We start from the raw sequence: 20,427 nt of genomic DNA, 5'->3' as shown, positions 1-20,427 counted from the left end.
AAAGCCACAGTTTTTCGGAGCGGTTTGAGTTTTCTGTTGAAGAACGATGCTGTCAGAGACCGTTGGTTTGGGTGTGTTTTATTTTTGTCACTTTTTTTTTTTTTTTTTAAGCTGTAACTCACCCCCGCCTCTGCCTCTCTCAGTGCATAACTTTGCAGTCCGCTGTTACCCTTCTATTGCGTTAAAGTAGTATTCTCCAGCTGCAGCACCTCGCAGTTTCTGCCACACACCAGGCGCCTTTAAAAGATGCACATTTGTGTCGGAATTAGTGGGGCCGCGGGGACTACAGGACAGGGAGCTTCTGGCATTTTCAGGCTGCATCTGGAAAATTGCACTATTGCTGAACAGCTTGCTAAGGAATCATTTGTAAAGGCAGTAGTGATGCTTTTATGATGACAGGATGAAACATTGATTATAAATCTTAAGCTTTTATCCTTCAGCCTGCTCTTGAGATTTATGTGCAGTGTGTGGACGTTTAGCCTCATGGAAGGTTCTCAGGAGCTGGGCCTTCATTCCTGGTGGAATTCATGTTGTCTTTAAATGTCGCATCAAAACGGTACTTCCAAACTTGGAGGTGGGAAACCAAGTATTTTATGACTGAGAATGTTGACCTTCATTTTGTGTTGTTATTCTGATACCATTTGTTTAAAACTGTCTTGTGACTAAAAGAATGTAAGAAGGATGTCGGGTGTCCAATATCTATGGCTTAGGAGATTTTGACATCAGTACACACCATTTTGGTTCCCAACGATTCGGAAATTACGTTTCTTTCTTAACTTTTTTATTGAGGTATAAAATACATATGAAGTCATCAAGTTCATAAATCTTTATTGTACAGCTCAGTGGATTTTTATAGATTTATTAACTTGTATAACCACAGGCTAGATCAAATTATACTTATAGAACGTTTCCATCATCCCAGGAGTTTCCCTCTGCTTCGTCCAAGTTTTACTGCGGCCCCCCACCCCCCCCCCACCCCCATCAGTATTCTGATTTCTGTCATCAGCTCTTAGGTTTGTCTATTTTGGGCTCAATGTTAATGGATTCACGCAGAATGCTGAGCACGTTGCTTGTGAGATTTACCCATGATGTTCCATGTATCAGTAGTTCATTCTTTTTTTTTTATTGCTGTTTAATATTCCATTGTATGGCTATATGACTATTTTGTTGATGGATATTTGTGTTTCCAATTTTTGTTATTCTGTATTTTGGGGAATGCTATGGAACATTCTTGTAAATGTTCTTGGTGAACACACACCTGTGTGCATTTCTGTCAGCTGTGGAGTAACTGTCATAAGGTAGGCAGAAAATTGTTTTAACCAACCTGGACTCTTTCTTTTCTTTTTCAATAGAATTTGTTATTTTAATTTATATAACATTCAAGATTGGTAAAAAGCAAAACTATTATGAGTTCAAGACTTAAGTGATTCGTTACCCTATGGTTATTTATTTTTTGAATTGTACACCTCTGACAATCTTCTCCCAGACTGTCATTACTTATTTAACTATCTGTTAGAGAAGTCTGCTAGATAGAGCTGGTGTCCCTGAAGCTTATTGCATAACGCTTAGGTAAGAACAGTGTTACTCAAATTGGTGGTTGTTAGGGGAAACGAAACACCAAAAGGATATGACTAAAAATGGATTGAAGAATCATGGGATTGCAAGTCAGTAAACTTAACATTGTTGTCATACTATACAAGTACTAGGTGTAAATGTAAAATTGAATTCTAGGGTTATTTACAAGTACGAATTTACTGTAGGAGTGCAGTGATTTCCATGTATACTGAGATGCTGATACATTTATATCAGAAACAGAAACATTTAAATCAGAGACATTCATATCAGGGGACAGACAACAGAAATCTGTGGCATGTGAGAGGTGCCCCAGACTGAACAAATAACGAGACCTGAAGCAATGGAATTGATAGAAGAAATAGAAGAATACTTTAAAATTAATATTAGTATGCTCAGATTTGGGAGGGTACCATGCTTATTGAACAGGCTGCCCTGAAAACAAGCAATTAGTTCTTGAATAGTAAAACATAGAAAGAAGGAAAAATAGCTATGACATGGAAAATAGATCCAAAAGAGTCAATGCACATCTAACAGCAATTCCAGGAAGGAATAGAAATTAGAAGGGGAGAAATAACCACAGAGATTGTGAGGGTAGAAGTATCCAGGCAGTATCTTGGTCATCCAGAGCCAAACAGAAAAATGTTATCAGGAGACAAAGTACCAGCAAATGTAAATCAGCCCTTCCTTCTCACGCCTTCCATTTCATCTGTGTTGTGGGGATGATCAGTAAGTATAATCTTTTAAGAGAGCTTGTAGAAAGATGTGGCACAGGTTGAGGGCTTCTGGCTGTGCTAACAACTCCTATTCCCCCGTTCTCCTCCCCTCGCAATTGACAATAGATGCCAGATTTCCCATTCTTACCTTACGGTAGAATGGAAATAAAATACTGTGTCAAGGAAAGAAAGGAAGGAAACAAAGAAATTTGTCTTAGTAGAAGTATCTGAGTTTATGAATGGACTAGACATACTGAGTGTCTTAAACGAGTGTTGATAGACACGCCTAGATACATTCCAATGAAATTTATGAGCTTCCATGGATAAATAAATATACAGTCTCATAAGCTTCTAAAGAGAAATATATGGTTATCTATAAAGGAGTGAAAATCAGATGTGTGATCAGACTTCTAATTTGGGATGTGGTTATCTAACATAATATCTAATATCTAATATAATATCTAACATAAATAGTGTCCATGAGACATATTTTAGACTCAGAAACTTCTCACCAACCAACCTGTCATTCAAAGTGAGGGCATAATTGGAGCACCTGGGTGACTCAGTTGAGTGTCCAACTTTTGATTTTGGCTCAGGTCATGATCTCACAGTTTCTCGAGTTCAGGCCCCATGTTGGGTTCTGTGCTAACAACACAGAGCCTGCTTGAGATTCTACCCCCCTCCCCCACCCTCCCCGCACCCACTTGCATTTTCTCTGTCTCTCAAATAAATTAAAAAAAAAAAAAAGGTGGGAGCAAAATAAAGTCATTTTCACCCATACCCACTAGGAATACCCCAAGAGGTACTCTATCAAGTGAAAAATTAATCCAAGAAAAATAGATATGGAATTCAAGAAACAGTGACCAAAGAAAATAGTATAACTTATTTCTTAACTCCAAGACATTGATAATGATAAGCTAAGAACTATAATGGAATGCTAAAGAAGGATTAATGGACCAGAGTAGTTATAGTTTAAAGTCTGTAATCTGGAGCAAATATTTAACATAATTTTAAAAGTTGATTGGGAAGGTGAGATATAGATAAAGCCATGCTGAAAGGCTTATCCTGAGCAAGGAAAGGCTATAGAAACTGACCAATTACATGCTGAAATGAATACTTTAAAGAATTTTAACCTAGCAGTCCTGTTTTCAGAGATTTATCCTATGGGTGAAATAATACATGGGAGGTCATGTATATATAAGGCTGTTTATGCTGGGATGTTTAATAGTGGCAATAGGTTTGGAAGGATACACAAAAACTGAAGGGACCTGGGCCTCTGAGATAGAAGGCAGAGGTTTCACTGTATGACCTTATATCATGTTTAACTTTTTTCTCACATGTATTTATTTTGTAGAATTTTAGAAATAGAAAAAAATTCTAAGAGTGTATACAAATGTAAAGGTTTAGAGCACAAGTTGCCAAATGTGACTAGGAACCTATTTTAGTATTACCTGTGACATAAGGGTGACTTTTATATTTTTAAGTGCTTGGGGGGGAAAAAAACCTAAAAGAAGAATATTTTGTGACATGAAAATTATAGGAAGTTCACATTTCAGTATCCGTTGGAATACAACTATGCTCATTCATTTGCACATTTTCTGTGGCTGCTTTTGTGCTGCAAGGCAGAGGTACTACATGGCCCTTTACCTGAAATGTTTGTTAATCCCTGGTTTAGAGACAGAAATAGACCTCCATATGTATAAGGAATTGTGCTTATGATAAAAGTGAAATTTCAAATTAGTGACAAGAGCATGGATTGTTTAATAAATGATAAGAAATGGTTATTTGAGAAAATAAGTTTTATATTAGGATAATTTCCAGTACAGACGCTAAAATCGAGAAGTCATGCAGGAAAAGACTGATAGATTTGACTCCATTAACAACAGCAACAAAAGAAAACTTTGCACAAGGGAAATAACACCCAACACTTACTGAGCACTTAATGCTTGCTTGTCATGTTTTACTTGACTGTTACAATAACACTGCAAGTAGGTTCTATAATTATTCCCACTTAACAGATGAGAAAACTGAAGCTTGTAGAGATTGAAGAATATATCTATAATAAAGAATTAGAAAGTGATAGAGCAGATGTATGAATTTAGGCCATCTGGCTCCCAAACCTATTGTGCAGACAAGATATTACTTTATAGGTATTATCTATGTCAACACATCTAGATCTACCTCATTCCTTTCAAATGCTCTGTTGTATAAATGTCTGCAGTTTATTTATCCTCTCTTATTGATAGACTTTAAGTTACTTTTATTTTGCTGTTATATGTAGCAGTAGTAAACATCTTATATATGTGACTATATGCTAGTATAAGTATTTCTGTAGTATGAAGTCTTAAAAATCTTAAAAGTGGAATTGTGAATTGCTGGATTAAAAGGCGTAAGTCATATTTGTCCTTCCAAAAATAAGGTGTGTGTGTGTCTATTTTTAATTTATCTTTAATCAAAGGAATTGAAACATCTTGGAAGGAACCTTGGCCATCCAAGCAAATTATTTTATAGATGAAGGCCATATAGGTTAAGTATTATGTCCAAGATTACACAGCTATTAAGTAGCTATTACACTTGACTTTTTGAGTTGTTTTTACTGTGCCACGGGCTGCTTTTGGCACATTCTTCTGTTTTACCTGTAATGATAGCATTAGTATTGCTGCCATTTGTTTTGCTGAAATCTGGGTACCTTGAGTATAGTTTTCCCCAGAAACACTTGTCAGAATGATTATTCTGGTATTATTTGTTCTTAGCACCCAATACAGTGTCTGTCTTAGTCAGTTTGGGTAGCTATAACAAAGTACTGTAGACTGGCTTAATTTATTTTTCTTAATCTGAGATCAGGGTACCAGTTATAGTTGAGTTCTGGTGAGGGCCCTCTTCTGGGTTATGGACTGCCAACTTGTTTCTTCAGATGGCAGAAAGAGGGCTACATTAATTGCTCTTTGGGATCTCTTTTATAAGAGCACTAATCCCATTAAAGAGGGCTGTACCCTCATGACCTCTAGTTAACCTCCCAAAGGCCTTTTACCCCCTTATAAGTAACACATTGGGGGTTAGGATTTCAACATAAGAGTGTCTGAGAGAAACATTCAGTCCATTGCAGTGCCTAACACACAATAGGTACTCAAATATTTTTTTTAACGTGTTTATTAATTTTTGAGTGACAGACATTCATTTTTAACAGACATTTTTGAGTTAGACAGAACACTAACAGCGGAAGGGCAGAGAGAGAGAGAGAGAGAGAGGCACACACACACACACACACACACACACACAGAATCCAGAGCAGGCTCCGAGCTGTCAGCACAGAGCCTGACACAGGGCTTAAACCCACAAACCATGAGATCATGACCTGAGCTGAAGTTGGACACTTAACCGACTGAGTCACCCAGGCACCCTGGTACTCAAATATTTGTTGAATGAGCACTACCTTCTGGTGATCAGTACTTTTATTTCTAAATACAAACCACTTATTCATTGACATGTTAAAGAATCCGTGTATCACTGTAACTCATAAATTGCTCAAGGAATAGAAGATTCTAATTCCTTCCCTTACAAATATTTATACTTCATAATGTTTTAGTTTGTTTTTTTCTGACAGTGCTTATGTTTTCCAAATAATGTTTTGGCTTTTTGTTGTGTAAAAAATGAACTAAAAATTATAAATTTAGTTTTTGAAGACTTTAGTAAGACATTATACAGAAATTCAGGAAGATTATACAGAATAGAACTTTTTAAAATATTTTTATTAAAAGCCAAATTAACATACAGTGTAATAATGGTTTCAGGAGTAGAATTTAGTGATTCATCCCCTACATATAACACCCAGTGCTCATCCCAACAAATACCCTCCTTAATGCCCATCACCCATTTAGCCCAATCCCCCATCCAACAAACACGCTTCCAGCAGCCCTCAATTTGTTCTCTGTATTAAAGAGTCTCTTATGGTTCGCCTCCCTCTCTGTTTTTATCTTCAGAATTGAGAATTTTTAATTATTTTTATGTTAATTTATTTTTTTGCGAGAGAGCAAGCTGGGGAAGGGCAGAGAGAGAAATCCCAAGCAGGCTCCATTCTGTCAGCACAGAACCCAGCATGGGGCTCAAACCCACGAACTGTGAGTTTGTGACCTGAGCCAAAACCAAGACTTGGACACTTAGCCAACTGATCCATCCAGGCACCCCCAGAATAGAACTTTTAAAGTAAATAGATTCAGGGGCGCCTGGGTGGCGCAGTCGGTTAAGCGTCCGACTTCAGCCAGGTCACGATCTCGCGGTCCGTGAGTTCGAGCCCCGCGTCGGGCTCTGGGCTGATGGCTCGGAGCCTGGAGCCTGTTTCCGATTCTGTGTCTCCCTCTCTCTCTGCCCCTCCCCCGTTCATGCTCTGTCTCTCTCTGTCCCAAAAATAAAATTAAAAAAAATAAAAATAAAAAAAATAAAGTAAATAGATTCAAATGAATTGTTTGTATTTTGCAAAAGGCAATAGGTTATTCTAAATGCAAACATTACAGCGTAAGTATCATGGAAATTATGTATGAAATATGTATTAGTACTACAAAATTATAGAATCAAAAGATTGAGTAGAAATTGCTTAAAGGCCATAGTGTTATGTAGGGATCAGTGCCACAGAATGAACTATGTTTAGCAATCTTCTTTTGTCTCAGAATCATAAGGCAAATAGAAAGATGTAACGAGACCTTGACGGTAGTATGAGTTCTACTTTTTTTGGAGAGCAGGTTTTGCTTATTTTTGTTTTTGTTTTTTGTTGTTGTGTTTTTTTAAGATTTTTAATTTTTTAAGTAATCTCTACACCCAACGTGGGGCTCAAACTTACAACCCTGAAACCAAGAGTTGCATGCTCCACTGACTGAGCCAGCCAGGCGCCCCTCTTATTTTTGTTAAGTCCAAGCTGGTAGTCAGCAAACCTTCATGCTTGTCTTCTTAATGAACAAAATGGAGGTTTCTTAAAAATGCCTCTTTGATGCTACTACTCAAACTAAATCTGATTTTTTAAAAAGTAGCTTCACTGAGGTATAATTGACATATGATAAACTATTCATATTTAAAGTATACAATTTGATAATTTGAACATATGTATATACCTGTGAAATCATCACTACAAGTCAAAATGATAGACCGTATCTGTCACTCCCAAAAGTTTCCTTGTGCTCTTTTATAATTGCTTACTATTACCACTTCCCCAACCCACCCCTGGTCCCAGTAATCACTGATTCATCTGCTCTCTGTCACTACAAATTACCTTACATTTTCTAGAATTGTATATAAATAGAATATACACTCTCATTGTTGAGCTTCTGTCACTGAGAATAATTACTGAGATTCACCGGTGATGATACATGTATCAGTATGGCTCTACCACAGTTTGTTTATCCATTCACTTGTTGATAAACATTTGAGTTGTTTCTAGTTTTTGGTTGTTACATATAAAGCTGCCATGAGCATTTGTGTACAAATCTTTGTATGAACATATGCTTTCATTTCTCTCAGATAAATATCTAAGAATGAAAAGACGCAATCATGATAGGCTTATGTTTAACTTGTTAGGAAACTGTGTAAAACCGTCTTACATTCCTACCAGCAGTATATGAAAGTTCTGGTTCCTCCACATTGTCACCAGCACATCAGTCTTTTTAATTTTAGCCATTCTAAAATTAGCCATTCTATGTAATGGTATCTCATCGTGGTTTGAATTTACATTTCCCTAATGACTAAGGGTGTTGAACATTTTTTTCATGTTCTTATACAAAGTGTTTGCTCAAATATTTTGCCAAGTTTTAATTGAGTTGTGTTTGTTTTGTTATTACTGCATTTTGATAGTGGTTAAGTATGTATTCTGAATGCAAGTCCTTTGTCAGAAATATGCTTTGCACCTATTTTCTTCAGATCAGTGACTTGTCTTTTCATTCTCTTAACAGCATCTTCCAAAGAGCACAAATTAACATATTTTGACAAAGTCCAGTTTTTCAGTTATGCTATTACTGTTTTATCAAAGAAATCTTTGCATAATAAGTTACGGTGACAAAGATTTTCTCTTGTGCTTCTACTTTTATAGTTTTGGGTTTTTCATTCATCTGTAATTCATTTTGAATTATATCCTAGTGGATGTGAAGTAGTTATCTCATTGTAGTTTTGATATGTGTTTCCCTATTGGCTAATAATGTTGAGCCATCTTCTCATGTGTTTATAGGCCATTCTTAATCTTTTTAGAGAAATGTCTAGTTAGATCTTTTGCCCATTGTGTTATTTATCCTTTTGATACCGAGTGATAAGAGTTATTTACATATTCTAGACACAGACCCCTATCAGGTATATGATTTACAAATATTTTCTCCCATTCTGTAATTGTCTTTTCACTTTCTCAGTGATATCCTTTGCAGTACAAAAGTTTTTAATTTTAATGAAGTCCAATTTATTTATTTTGTCTTTGCTCTTTTGGTGTCATATCTAACAAATCATTGCCTAAAAGCCACAGAGATTTATACTTAGGTTTTCTAAGAGCTTTATGTTTTTAACTCTTACATTTCGATCTCTGACCCACTTGGAGTTAATTTTTGAATATAGTGTGAGGTAGGAGCCCAGTTTCATTCTTTTACATGTGAATATCCAGTTGTCCTAGCACCATTTATTGGAAAGACTTCTTTCTGCATTGAATTACCTTTCCACCTTGTTGAAATCAATTAATGTGGTTTATTTCTGGACCCTAAATTCTATTGATCTATATGTCTATGCCTGTACTAGTACCACACTATCTAGAAGTAAGTTTTGAAATGGGGAAGTGTGAGTCCTCCAGTTTCGCTCTTCTTTCTCTAGACTGTTTTGGCTATCCTGGGCTCCTTGAATTTCTATGTGAATTCTAGCTTGTCAATTAGCTTGTCAATTTCTGTAAAGTCAGCTGGATTCTGAAGAGGATCATGTTGAATCTGTAAATCAATTTGGAGAATATTGCTGTCTTAATAACATTAGGTCTTCCCATCCATGAGCATAGGTGTCTTTCCATTTATTTAAATCTTCTTTAATTTCTTTCAACAATGTTTTGTAGTTTTCAGAACACAAGTCTTATACTTGTTAAAATTATTCCTGAACATTTTATTCTTTTTGGTATATATCAGATTGTTTTCTTAATTTCATTTTCAAATTTTCAGTGCTGGTATATAGAAATACAATTGATTTTTATGTATTGATCTTGTATCCTGCAAACTGACTAAACTTATTTATTATAATAGATTTTTAGTGAATTCCTTAAGATTTTCTATATACAAGATCATATCATGTGCAATATTTTCCAATCTAGATGTCATTTTATTTCATTTTCTTGCATAACTGCCCTGGCTAGAACCTGTTCCAGTACTGTGTTAAAAAGAAGTGATGAGAGCAGACATCCTTGTCTTATTCCTGATCTTAGAGGGAAGCATGTAGTCTTTCACCATTAAACGTGAAGTTAGCTGTGTGTTAGCTTTTTTGTATCTGCCCTTTATCAGGTCGAGGAAGTTTCCTTATATTCTTAGTTTGTTAAGTAGTTTTATCAGAGGTGCAGGATTTTATCAAATGCTTTTTCTTTGTCTATTGACATGATTGTGCGGGGTTTGTCCTTTATTGATATGGTATATTAAATTAATTGACTTTTAGATGGTAAACCAATCTTGCATTTCTGTGATAAATCTCCCTTGGTCATGTTATATAATACTTTTTATGTGTTGATGGATTCAGAGTACTAAAGTTTGGATGAGGATTTTTGTGTCTCTATCATTAAGGAATATTGGTATCTAGTTTTCTTTTGATGTCTTTATATGATTTTGGTATCAAAGTAATACTGGTCTTATAGAATGCTTTGGAAAGTGTGTTTTATTTTTTGGAACAGTTTGTGAAGAATTGGTATTAATTCTTACAAATGGTTGGTAGAATCCGCTATTGAAGACATCTGGGCCTGGACTTTTCTTTGTGAGTAGTCTTTGATTATTAATTTGGTCTCATAGGTCTGTTAATATTTACTATTTCTTCCTAAGTCAGATTCAGTGGTTTGTGTCTTTATATTTTAAAGGGATTTAAATAATTTGAAACTTATATCCATGTTGTTAACATTTCTACTTTCTTCATGCTTTGTATAGATTCATATTTCTATCTGGTATTATTTTACTTCTGCCTAAAGGACTTGTAGTACAGGTCTGATGGTGATGAATTCTTTTAGCTTTTTAATGTCTAAAGAATTACTGGCCTTTGTTCTTGACAGATACTTTTTGTGTGTATAGAATTGTAGGTTGACATATTTTTCCTTTCAGTTCTTTAAAGATAATGCTCCACTCCCTTTGTTTCTTGTATGTGATGTGTGTTTTTTTTCTGGCCACTTTCAGGATTTTCTATTTATCATAGAATTTGAGCAATTTGATTACCGTGTGCCTGGCTTTAGTTTTCTTTATGGCTTTTGTGTTTGGTAATCGTTGAGCTTCTTGGATCTGTGTTAATAGTTTTCATCAAATTTGGAAAACTTTTCAGTTTTATTTCTTTAAATATTTCTCCTCACCCCCCTCTCACTTCTTTAGAGACTCTAATTACATATATATTAGACTGCTTGAAGCTGTCACACAGCTTTCTGGGTGCTCTGTTCATGCTTTTCATTCTCTTTTCCTTCTGTATTTTGCATAATTTCTATTACAGTGTCTTCAATTTGTTAATATTTTGCACTGAAATATCTACCACTAATTCCATTCAATGTATTTTTCATCTCAGACATTGAAGTTTTTATCTCCTAAAGTTCAGTTTGGATGTTTTTATGTCCTTTGTGTCTCTGTTTAGTTTTTTGAACATGAATATATCTTTTTATTTTTATTATTATTTTTTTTTTAATTTTTTTTTTTAACGTTTATTTATTTTTGAGACAGAGAGAGACAGAGCATGAACGGGGGAGGGTCAGAGAGAGGGAGACACAGAATCTGAAACAGGCTCCAGGCTCTGAGCTGTCAGCACAGAGCCCGACACAGGGCTCAAACTCACGGACCATGAGATCATGACCTGAGCCGAAGTCGGACGCTTAACCGACCAAGCCACCCAGGCGCCCCATGAATATCTTTTTAAATACAGTTGCAACCATTTTAATATCCTTTTCTCTTTTTTATAATGCTTATTTATTTATTTTGAGAGAGAGAGAGAGAGCAAGCTTGTGCACGAGCAGGGGAGGGGCAGATTGCAAGCAGGCTTCATATCAGCACAGAGCCTGATGCAGGGGCTCAATCCCATGACTGGGAGATTATGACCAGAGCTGAAACCTACTAGAGTTTTAGTAATAATAATCACTCTATTATTGTCAATCTCAGTAATAATAATAACTCTATTATTGTCAATAGAGTTGGACACTCAACCAACTGAGCCACCCAGGTGCTCCCTAACGTTCTTTTCTATGAATTCTGGCATCCGTCATTTTTTTTTATTATTATTTATTTATTTAATTTACATCCAGATTAGTTATGATATAGTGCAATAATGATTTCAGGAGTAGAATCCAGTGATTCATCCCCTACATATAACACCCAGTGCTCATCCCAACAAGTGTCCTCCCTAATGCCCCTTGCCCATTTAGCCCATCCCGCCACCCCAAATCCCTCCAGCAACCCTCAGTTAGTTCTCTACACGTAAGAGTCTCTCGTGTTTGGGCTGCCTGGGTGGCCCAGCTGGTTAAGCTTCCGACTTCAGCTCAGGTCATGATCTCGTAGTTCATGAGTTCAAACCCTGTATCAGGCTCTGTGGTGACAGCTCAGAGCTTGGAGCCTGCTTTGAATTCTGTGTCTCCCTGTGTCTCTGCCCCTCCTCACATTCTGTCTCTCTGTCTCACAAAAATAAATAAACATTAAAAAAAAAAAGTGTCTCTTATGTTTTGTCCCCCCCACCCTGTTTTTATATTATTTTTGCTTCTCTTCCCTTATGTTCATCTGTTTTGTATCTTAAATTCCACATATGAGTTTAGTCATATGATATTTGTTTTTCTCTGACTAATTTTGCTTGGCATAATACACTCTAGTTCCATCCACTTTGTTGCAAATGGCAAGATTTCATTCTTCTTGATTGCTGAGTAATACTTCATTATATATATGTACCACATCTTCTTTATCTAGTCATCTATCGATGACTCTTTTGGGCTCTTTCCATACTTTGATTATTGTCAGTAGCGCTGCTATAAACATTGGGGTAGCATCTGTCAGTTCTAAAACATTTTCAGTCATTGATTATTCTCATTATGGGTTATATATATATTTTTTTTTTCTGTGTATGCCTGATCATTTTTGTTTGGATGTCAGACATTGTGAATTTTATTTTGCTGGGTGCTAGATATTTTTATATTCCTATAAATATTTTTGAGGCTTGTTGTGCAGTTACTTGAAAACAATTTGATCCTTTCAGGTCTTGCTTTTAAGATTTGTTAGGCAAGACCAGAGCCATGTTTAGTCTAGAGTTAGTTTTTTCCCATGACTGAGGCAAGACCTTTTTGAGTACTCTACCCAATGTCCCATGTATTTTGAGGTTTTCCAGTCTGTCTGGTGGGAACATGCACATTATTCCTGGCCCAGTATGAATGCTGAGATCTGTGTCCTCTAATTTTTTTTTTAGCTTCAGTTAGTTTCTTTTATATGCCTGCACTGGTCAGTGCTCTGCTGAATACCCAAAGGGTGTCCTTCTCAGATCTCTGGAGTTGTCTCTTTGTGCAACTCTCTCTTCTGGTACTGTATCCTTTCATGCTAGCAGCCTTGGTCTTCTCAGCCTGTTGGCTCCATCTCATCAACTCAGCAAGTCAACTGGTCCCTGCTTAGAGGGGACTCCCTGTGTTATGACCTGGAAACTAAGGCAGTAAGCTGGGCAATCGTTTATTTTTTGTTTCTCCAAGGATCACTGCCCTTTGTTACCCAGTGTTCAGTATCTTGAAAAACATTGTTTTATATTGGGAGGGGCGGGTTCTGGATTTTATTGGTTGATTTTTTATTGTCCCAAGTACAAGAGTAAATCTGTCCTTGTTGTTTCATCTAGGAAGTCTCTTTAATGTGTTTTTAAAGAATAAGAATTGATGGCTCCTAAGGTTTCTTTTTAACCCTGAGATCTTTGATTTTGTATTACATATTTTGAACAGCTCATTTTCCTATCTCCATAGTTTCTCATTCTCTCCTCACAACATTTAACTGTTTGCTGTTTGTTCATAGAAGTTTGCTTGGGATTAACTCTGGGTTATGAATGAACCTTGTTTATGATATAAACACATAGAATGAGGGCAGTCAAGCTGTAACAGCCGAAAAATGGATGTTTTCTCCAACATACTTAACATATTTAAAGTTTTTATAATCTAGTTGAGAGTTTGGCTAAAGAGTTTCCTTCACAGACTAGGCAAGTAAGACTTTAATTTGGTATCTTTTATTTTTAACCACAGAGCTATGCAAATAACATTTATATTCTAAAGTAATTACAGCAACTTTTCTTTCATTTCAACTGTAAGAGATTTAACTGTAAATAGGCATGTAAGATATCTCAAAACCTGTATTTTGCTTGAAGGGGGGGAAAGACCTTGGTTTTTTAATGCTACCATGTAATAGTTTTATAGAACCTTTATTTAAACCTTTCATTTCTGCATTTATTGTTCTTAGCCAAAAGTTGGCATAGGAAATGTATAAAAATACTTTTTAAATCAGTATTGTCCAGGGTTTTTGGACCACATCCCTCTTATAAATATATTTTATGTGGAGATCTCATACATATACATAATTGTAATAAAAAACTTACTGCTATATGTGGTATACACTGATAGTTCCTGTTCAATTTCAGTGAAAAGTAAGCCTTTAGAAGTGACCCTTGTAATGGATCACATCTCACAGTTTCAAATACAATGCTATATAAAGAAGAAAGCTATGAGGTACCGTATTAATAAAATGTAGACATACTTCGACTACATGCTGTTAGTTCTATTAATCAAATTTCATTTCAAAACAGTTTGAGTATACTATATTTAGTTAAATCATGTCTGGTGTTTTTGCAGCATCTTTGCCACAAGCATTTTTGCTGCATAGCTAATTGGCCATAAAGCAACTTCACCATAAAAGATAAAATCATGAAAAATAAAAGAGGGACATTTATTAAAAAGGACATAGTGAAAAATGAAAAGTGAATAACAAAATTTTAAAAACTATTGTAAAATACAAAATATTTGAATATATTTAAAATGTGTGTAGATTTATGGCAATGTTGTGCAAATAACTGATTTTATTTTGTGAATTGTACCTAAACACTTGTCTTCAAAGTCTTTTTTTCATAGTATTATACTTTTTTTTTTTTTGCTTGTTGATTCATGTCCGTGTTCAGCATTGCACTTTATTTTTTCATGAAAATTTTTTCCTTCATTAAAGAGAGGCATCAGTTTCCAAATACTAGGATACATATTTGTAACTTAGCTTTGTATTGTACTGTGAAATCCTTCTACACTGTTGTTTGTTCTTGTCATATTGTCAGATGTCCATTGATAGACATTCCAAAGTTCTGTGGGAAGGGTGGTTTCAAAATTCCACCACTGGATAGAATATTATGGGGGCTAAGATTTATATAATATAAAAATGGGAGTACTACGGTCAATGGAGAAATGAAACCAAGCTGTCATCTAGTTGATAAAACCAAGAAACTGTCAGCCAGTTATTTTTTTAATCTTTGACAGCAAAATTGCCTTATGACCTTATTAGTTATTCAGCAAAAATGCTTGTGGGAAAGATGCTTATAGCAAAACTACCTAGAATGTGTTAAATATGTATAACTTTATTAATAACTTATGTAAGATTGTGGCTCTACATTTTCAATTTTAGTCTTTTCCCTAATAAGCAGGCTAGTAATAACTTATAAGTAGTTAAAAGAGATACCTCTGAATTTTATCTTTTAAGTAATGACATTCAAGCTAAGAACTATGGTTTTGAGACGTGGTAAAGTCCTAGAACTAATATTAGCTTTGCATCCTTATTTTTTAATTAGATACCTTTCTTAAAATAATTTTTTTAATGTTTATTTATTTATTATAGAGGGAGAGCACAAGCGGGGGAGGCAGAGAGAGGGAGACACAGAATCTGAAGGAGGCTCCAGGCTCCAAGCTGTCTGCGCAGAGCCTGACGCAGGGCTTGAACTCATAAACTGTGAGGTCATGACCTGAGCTGAAGTCAGACTTTCAACTGACTGAGTCACCCAGGCACCCCTAGATACTTTTATTTATACCAAATTTTTTTCCTGTTTTTTTCTACATCACTTAAAATAAGATTTATAATCAATAAAAGAGATGCCATCATAGTAAAACTTCCTAGTAGTAAATTAAAATTTTCATGATACTTGGTTATCATTTGGTTAACGTAAGTAATAAATGGCTAAGGGTGATTACCATTATTTGCGGTCTACTGGCCATAAGAAGTTTGAATCTATCCTACATTTTTATACAGATATGTTCCACACACATACACACATATACAACAACAACAACAAAACCACAACACACATTGCAACATTTTTCACAGAAGGCATCCAGGCTTTCCCTACTCACTAAGAAAGTGACTAGGGCTGATGTTCCCTGGTGATCTTCCATAGGGTCTGCCGCACCGGTAGAAACCATCTTTATAAAAAGTCTGCTGGAGGGGCGCCTGGGTGGCTCAGTCGGTTAAACGTCCGACTTCAGCTCAAGTCACGATCTCGCGGTCCGTGAGTTCGAGCCCCGCATCGGGCTCTGGGCTGAAGGCTCAGAGTCTGGTTCCTGCTTCTGATTCTGTGTCTCCCTCTCTCTCTGCCCCTCCCCTGTTCATGCTCTGTCTCTCTCTGTCTCAAAAATAAATAAAACGTTAAAAAAAAATAAAAAAAAATAAAAGTCTGCTGGAGTATCACATATCCTTCTTGACAAATACTTTGTTAAAATAAAAGTTCTCTCTGCAGCAGGGACCTCCCCTGCCTCCAGTCTCCTAAATTTAACCTTCTCTATTTATAGCATGAAGAATCTTTAGTTTAAATAGAAATACAGAGCTCACACAACTGGTTGTGGTATGAACAGAGCATGTGATTTTGTAAATTTATAAATTGTTTCTGAATTTTTTTCCCTCATAGGTAAACATTAAAATGGTCGTTCTGTTTTGTTTTGTGGTTTGAGTTTTTGTTGTTGTTGTTGTTGTTGTTTTTAAAATAGACTCTAAACCTTTCCAGACTTGTAGGAAATCTGTTGCTGTGTAATACAGTGGAAAGAATTATGTGATCTAATGTCCAAATACTCTATGGGAGGACTTTGGATGTAAAAATATTTCTTAATGTGTTTTCCAGATGTCTGTGACCTTTTGGAATTGTCCCTCCCCTCCACCCCTCACTTAATTTTAAGGCTTTAATATTGGTTGAGTTCATCCATTGAAATTTAATAAAACAGAATGCTTGAACTGAATAAACTGGAAGAAAATATATCTCTCTAGTAAGCCATTATCAACATAACAGAAACAATTTATGGAAACTCAGTTCCCAAATGGTGATATGCTCTAGGTGGGAAATGGGGTATTAATCTAAATATTATGTTAATAAAGTTATAAATTATATAATTTTCAAGTAATTAGAAACATTAGTGTCTATGTAACAATAACTATGCTAAACATAATTTTAATGTTTCTTTGATTTATTCAGGTTATGGATGTGTAGACATTCTGGTTAAAAGTATTACATATGGCATTTTAGTGTTATATAAGGTATTTTTCTTAATCCTTTCTCCCAGCATTTACTGAATATTCTACATTGTTATTAGCACTTCTTATGGTGTTCTACATATAGTAGTCACATAGCTAAGTTTACTGAAACTACCAACAATTTGATATGTTTAAGGAAACAAAATTCTGATTGATTCTGATCTGTTTCTTTCAGAAAAATCACCACACATATAATGGAATTTTATCTGATTCTGTAGATCAGATTTCTTTATTCTGGATGTCATGGTAACAATACAGGAAGTATGCACTATTTTTCATTTCTGCAAGCAGCCTTCACTGCTGACGGAAGAAAGTTTTTAAGCTATAGCAGAGTTCATTTTGGTACCTTTAATGGAAATCCTGATTTTGTTTTTAATTTGTGATAACCTTTTTCTAAAGGAATGAACAACCAAAGAACTTACCTCATTAGGCAAGTCCACATGAATAAGAATGCCTAGAAGAGGATTGATTCTTCAGACCCGGACCCACTGGCTGCTGTTGGGTCTTGCTTTACTCTGCAGTTTGGTATTATTTTTATACCTTCTGGAATGCGCCCCCCAGACTGATGGAAATGCACCTCTTCCTGGTGTTATTGGGGAAAACTATGGTAAAGAGTATTACCAGGCCCTCCTACAGGAGCAAGAAGAACATTATCAAACCAGGGCTACCAGTCTGAAACGCCAAATTGCCCAACTAAAACAAGAATTACAAGAAATGAGTGAGAAGATGAGATCATTGCAAGAGAGAAAGAATGTAGGGGCTAATGGCATAGGCTATCAAGGCAACAAAGAACAAACACCTAGTGATCTTTTAGAGTTTCTTCATTCCCAAATTGACAAAGCTGAAGTTAGCATAGGAGCCAAATTACCTAGTGAGTATGGAGTCATTCCTTTTGAAAGTTTTACCTTAATGAAAGTATTCCAGTTGGAAATGGGTCTCACTCGCCATCCTGAGGAAAAGCCAGTTAGAAAAGACAAGCGAGATGAATTGGTAGAAGTTATTGAAGCTGGCTTAGAGGTTATTAATAATCCTGATGAAGATGATGAACAGGAAGAGGAGGACAGTCCCCTTGGAGAGAAAATGATATTTAATGAAAATGACTTCATAGAAGGTAATGTGAAAAATGTGCTCATACATAGTTGTTCGTATGACAAAATCCTATTATTCTATGTTGGAAATATAAGTCATTATCTACAGTAGTGAAACATTTAATTTTTTACCTACTTCATTCCACCAAGAATTTGAAGTGGCTTTTTTTTAAGTTTATTTATTTATTTTTGAGAGACAGGGAGCGAGTGGAGGGAGGGGCAGAGAGAGAGGGAGAGAGAATCCCAAGGAGGGATTCTGTCAGTACAGAGCCTGACGTGGGACTCAGTCTCACAAACCCTGAGATCATGACCTGAGCCAAAACCAAGAGTTGAATGCTTAACCAACTGAGCCACCCAGGTGTCCTGAAGTGGCTTTTTAAAAAAAGTTATATTGTGATCATAATAAAAGAATAAGGACCAGGGAAATAGAATATTTCTAAGATTATGTAGAAGAGTACTAGTCAAGATAAAGGGCTCTTAGGGCTATGTGTGTACATGTATGTATTTGCATTCCTCTCTTATCTGGTCTTGATACTCCTTTTTATATTTTTTTAAATGTATGAACTAAGGTTAATGATTTGAAAACTATTTGGTAAAGACAAGAAAAAAACCCTAATTTAGTAGATTGGTAGTTATTCTGTATTTTAGGAGGAAGAGAAGCACATGTCAGAACATCAAGGAGGCATACATAATTTTGAAAAGCATATTTGGCTTTTGGAAAAGTAAAGAAATAACCTGTTTTGCTAATACAGACTGCAGAGAGGGGATGGCATTTATACATACCAAAATGGGGTATGACTCAAAAGTTGAGGAACACTTCTATAAATTTAAGACATTTGCTGATGGATAGAAACAGGAATAATTACAGATTCCTACCCATTTCCAACTTTATATCTCCTGCTAGATGTTTAATTACAAACTTAAAAACCATTTTGGATATAAATCTTTCTTAAAAGTTCTCTTGGGGCGCCTGGGTGGCTCAGTCGGTTGAGCATCCGACTTCAGCTTAGGTCATGATCTCACAGTCTGTGAGTTTGAGCCCCGCATCGGGCTCTCTGCTGACATCTCGGAGCCTGGAGCCTGCTTTGGATTCTGTGTCTCCCTCTCTCTCTGCCCCTCCCCTGCTCATGCTCTGTCTCTCTCTGTCTCAAAAATAAAAACATTAAAAAACTAAAAAAAAAAAAGTTCTCTTTGCTTGATTCTGTGAACAGTATACCGTATGTAGTTTCTTTGACCCTGAATCATCATGGATAGTACCTGCTATACTACAATATGGTAGCACCTTGAGACCTTTGGAGGGCTTGTGCTTTTCTGTGGCATTGCAGCTATCTTTTCATTGTAGTCACTTCTTTTTTTCTGCTCTCACTTACTGCAATTTTGGATGGGTTGTTTCTCTCAAAACTCTTCTAATTTTTCTGCAAGCTCAGTTTTTTGTCTTTTCACCATATTTGTAGTTTATGGCAGAATTGAAAGCCGCTGAGGAAATAACTCACTAAAATGCAAAATGTCTTCACATTTGCCTAAAAGAAAGGAAGCTATGTCAGTTTTATATTCTACAACCTCTGCTTATCTTATAACTCTTTGGAATCTTTCACTGACAGGAGTTTTCTCTGTATGGAACATATTTTTTTCCCCACTTTTCCTCCACTCTGCTACTCCTCTTGCCAAAAAATAAATAAATAAATAAATAAATTACTAATGATTGAGTAACTCCTATTCCTCTTCCAGACTTTAACTTAGATGTCACTTCACTTAGAAGTCATCTCCAACCTACAAGTCTAAGATATCAGTGCTTCCTGTGTCCTCCTGTTACCTCTACCCATGTCTCCTCTCATAGCACTTATCACAGTATTTGGCATTGCCCATTTCCTAATTTGTAGTTCCTCTTAGACTGTAAGCCTCAGGAGGGAGTGGAATTGGTCTATCTTGTTCATTGTTTTATTCCCAGATATTGGCTGACTCACACATCTATAGGTCTTACCTCTCTCTTGAATGTCACACTTAAAAATCAGATTGCCCGATAGACTTCCAGACTTTTCTCCTGGAGGCATCTCACAACACCATGTTTAAATCTGTACTAATTTTTCTTTGACTTCACTCTCTTCAGAGAGAGAGAGAAAGAGAGAGATTTGTGTGTGTGTGTAGAGTAAGGTATATATCACTGTATTGTTTTTACTTATTTTTGTCTCCCTCACTAGACTAACCCTTTCTCAAAACCAGGACCACATAGCCCTCTTTGTACTACCAGTGAATGACACGAAGGTATTCCATTTATTTTCATTGAACCGAACTGAGCAATAGAAGTTTTGACTCTCAAGTCTA

At 35.9% G+C, this 20,427-nt stretch overlaps 1 protein-coding gene across 9 annotated transcripts in view; it reads left to right on the top strand.

Moving 5' to 3' along the window:
- Window positions 1–20,427, top strand: part of CSGALNACT2 (chondroitin sulfate N-acetylgalactosaminyltransferase 2) — a 46,145-nt gene that overhangs the window by 342 nt on the left and 25,376 nt on the right. For all 9 annotated transcript variants that reach the window (XM_042960686.1, XM_042960685.1, XM_042960687.1 and 6 more), the window contains exon 2: window positions 17,193–18,128. In XM_042960686.1, coding sequence (XP_042816620.1) covers window positions 17,468–18,128 — 661 coding nt within the window. In that variant the 5' untranslated portion in view covers window positions 17,193–17,467. The remainder of the gene's footprint in view (window positions 1–17,192; window positions 18,129–20,427) is intronic.

The sequence above is a fragment of the Panthera tigris genome, chromosome D2 (assembly GCF_018350195.1).
Source record: "Panthera tigris isolate Pti1 chromosome D2, P.tigris_Pti1_mat1.1, whole genome shotgun sequence".
Taxonomy (NCBI): Eukaryota; Metazoa; Chordata; class Mammalia; order Carnivora; family Felidae; genus Panthera; species Panthera tigris.
This window is presented reverse-complemented; position numbering and strand designations above follow the sequence as displayed.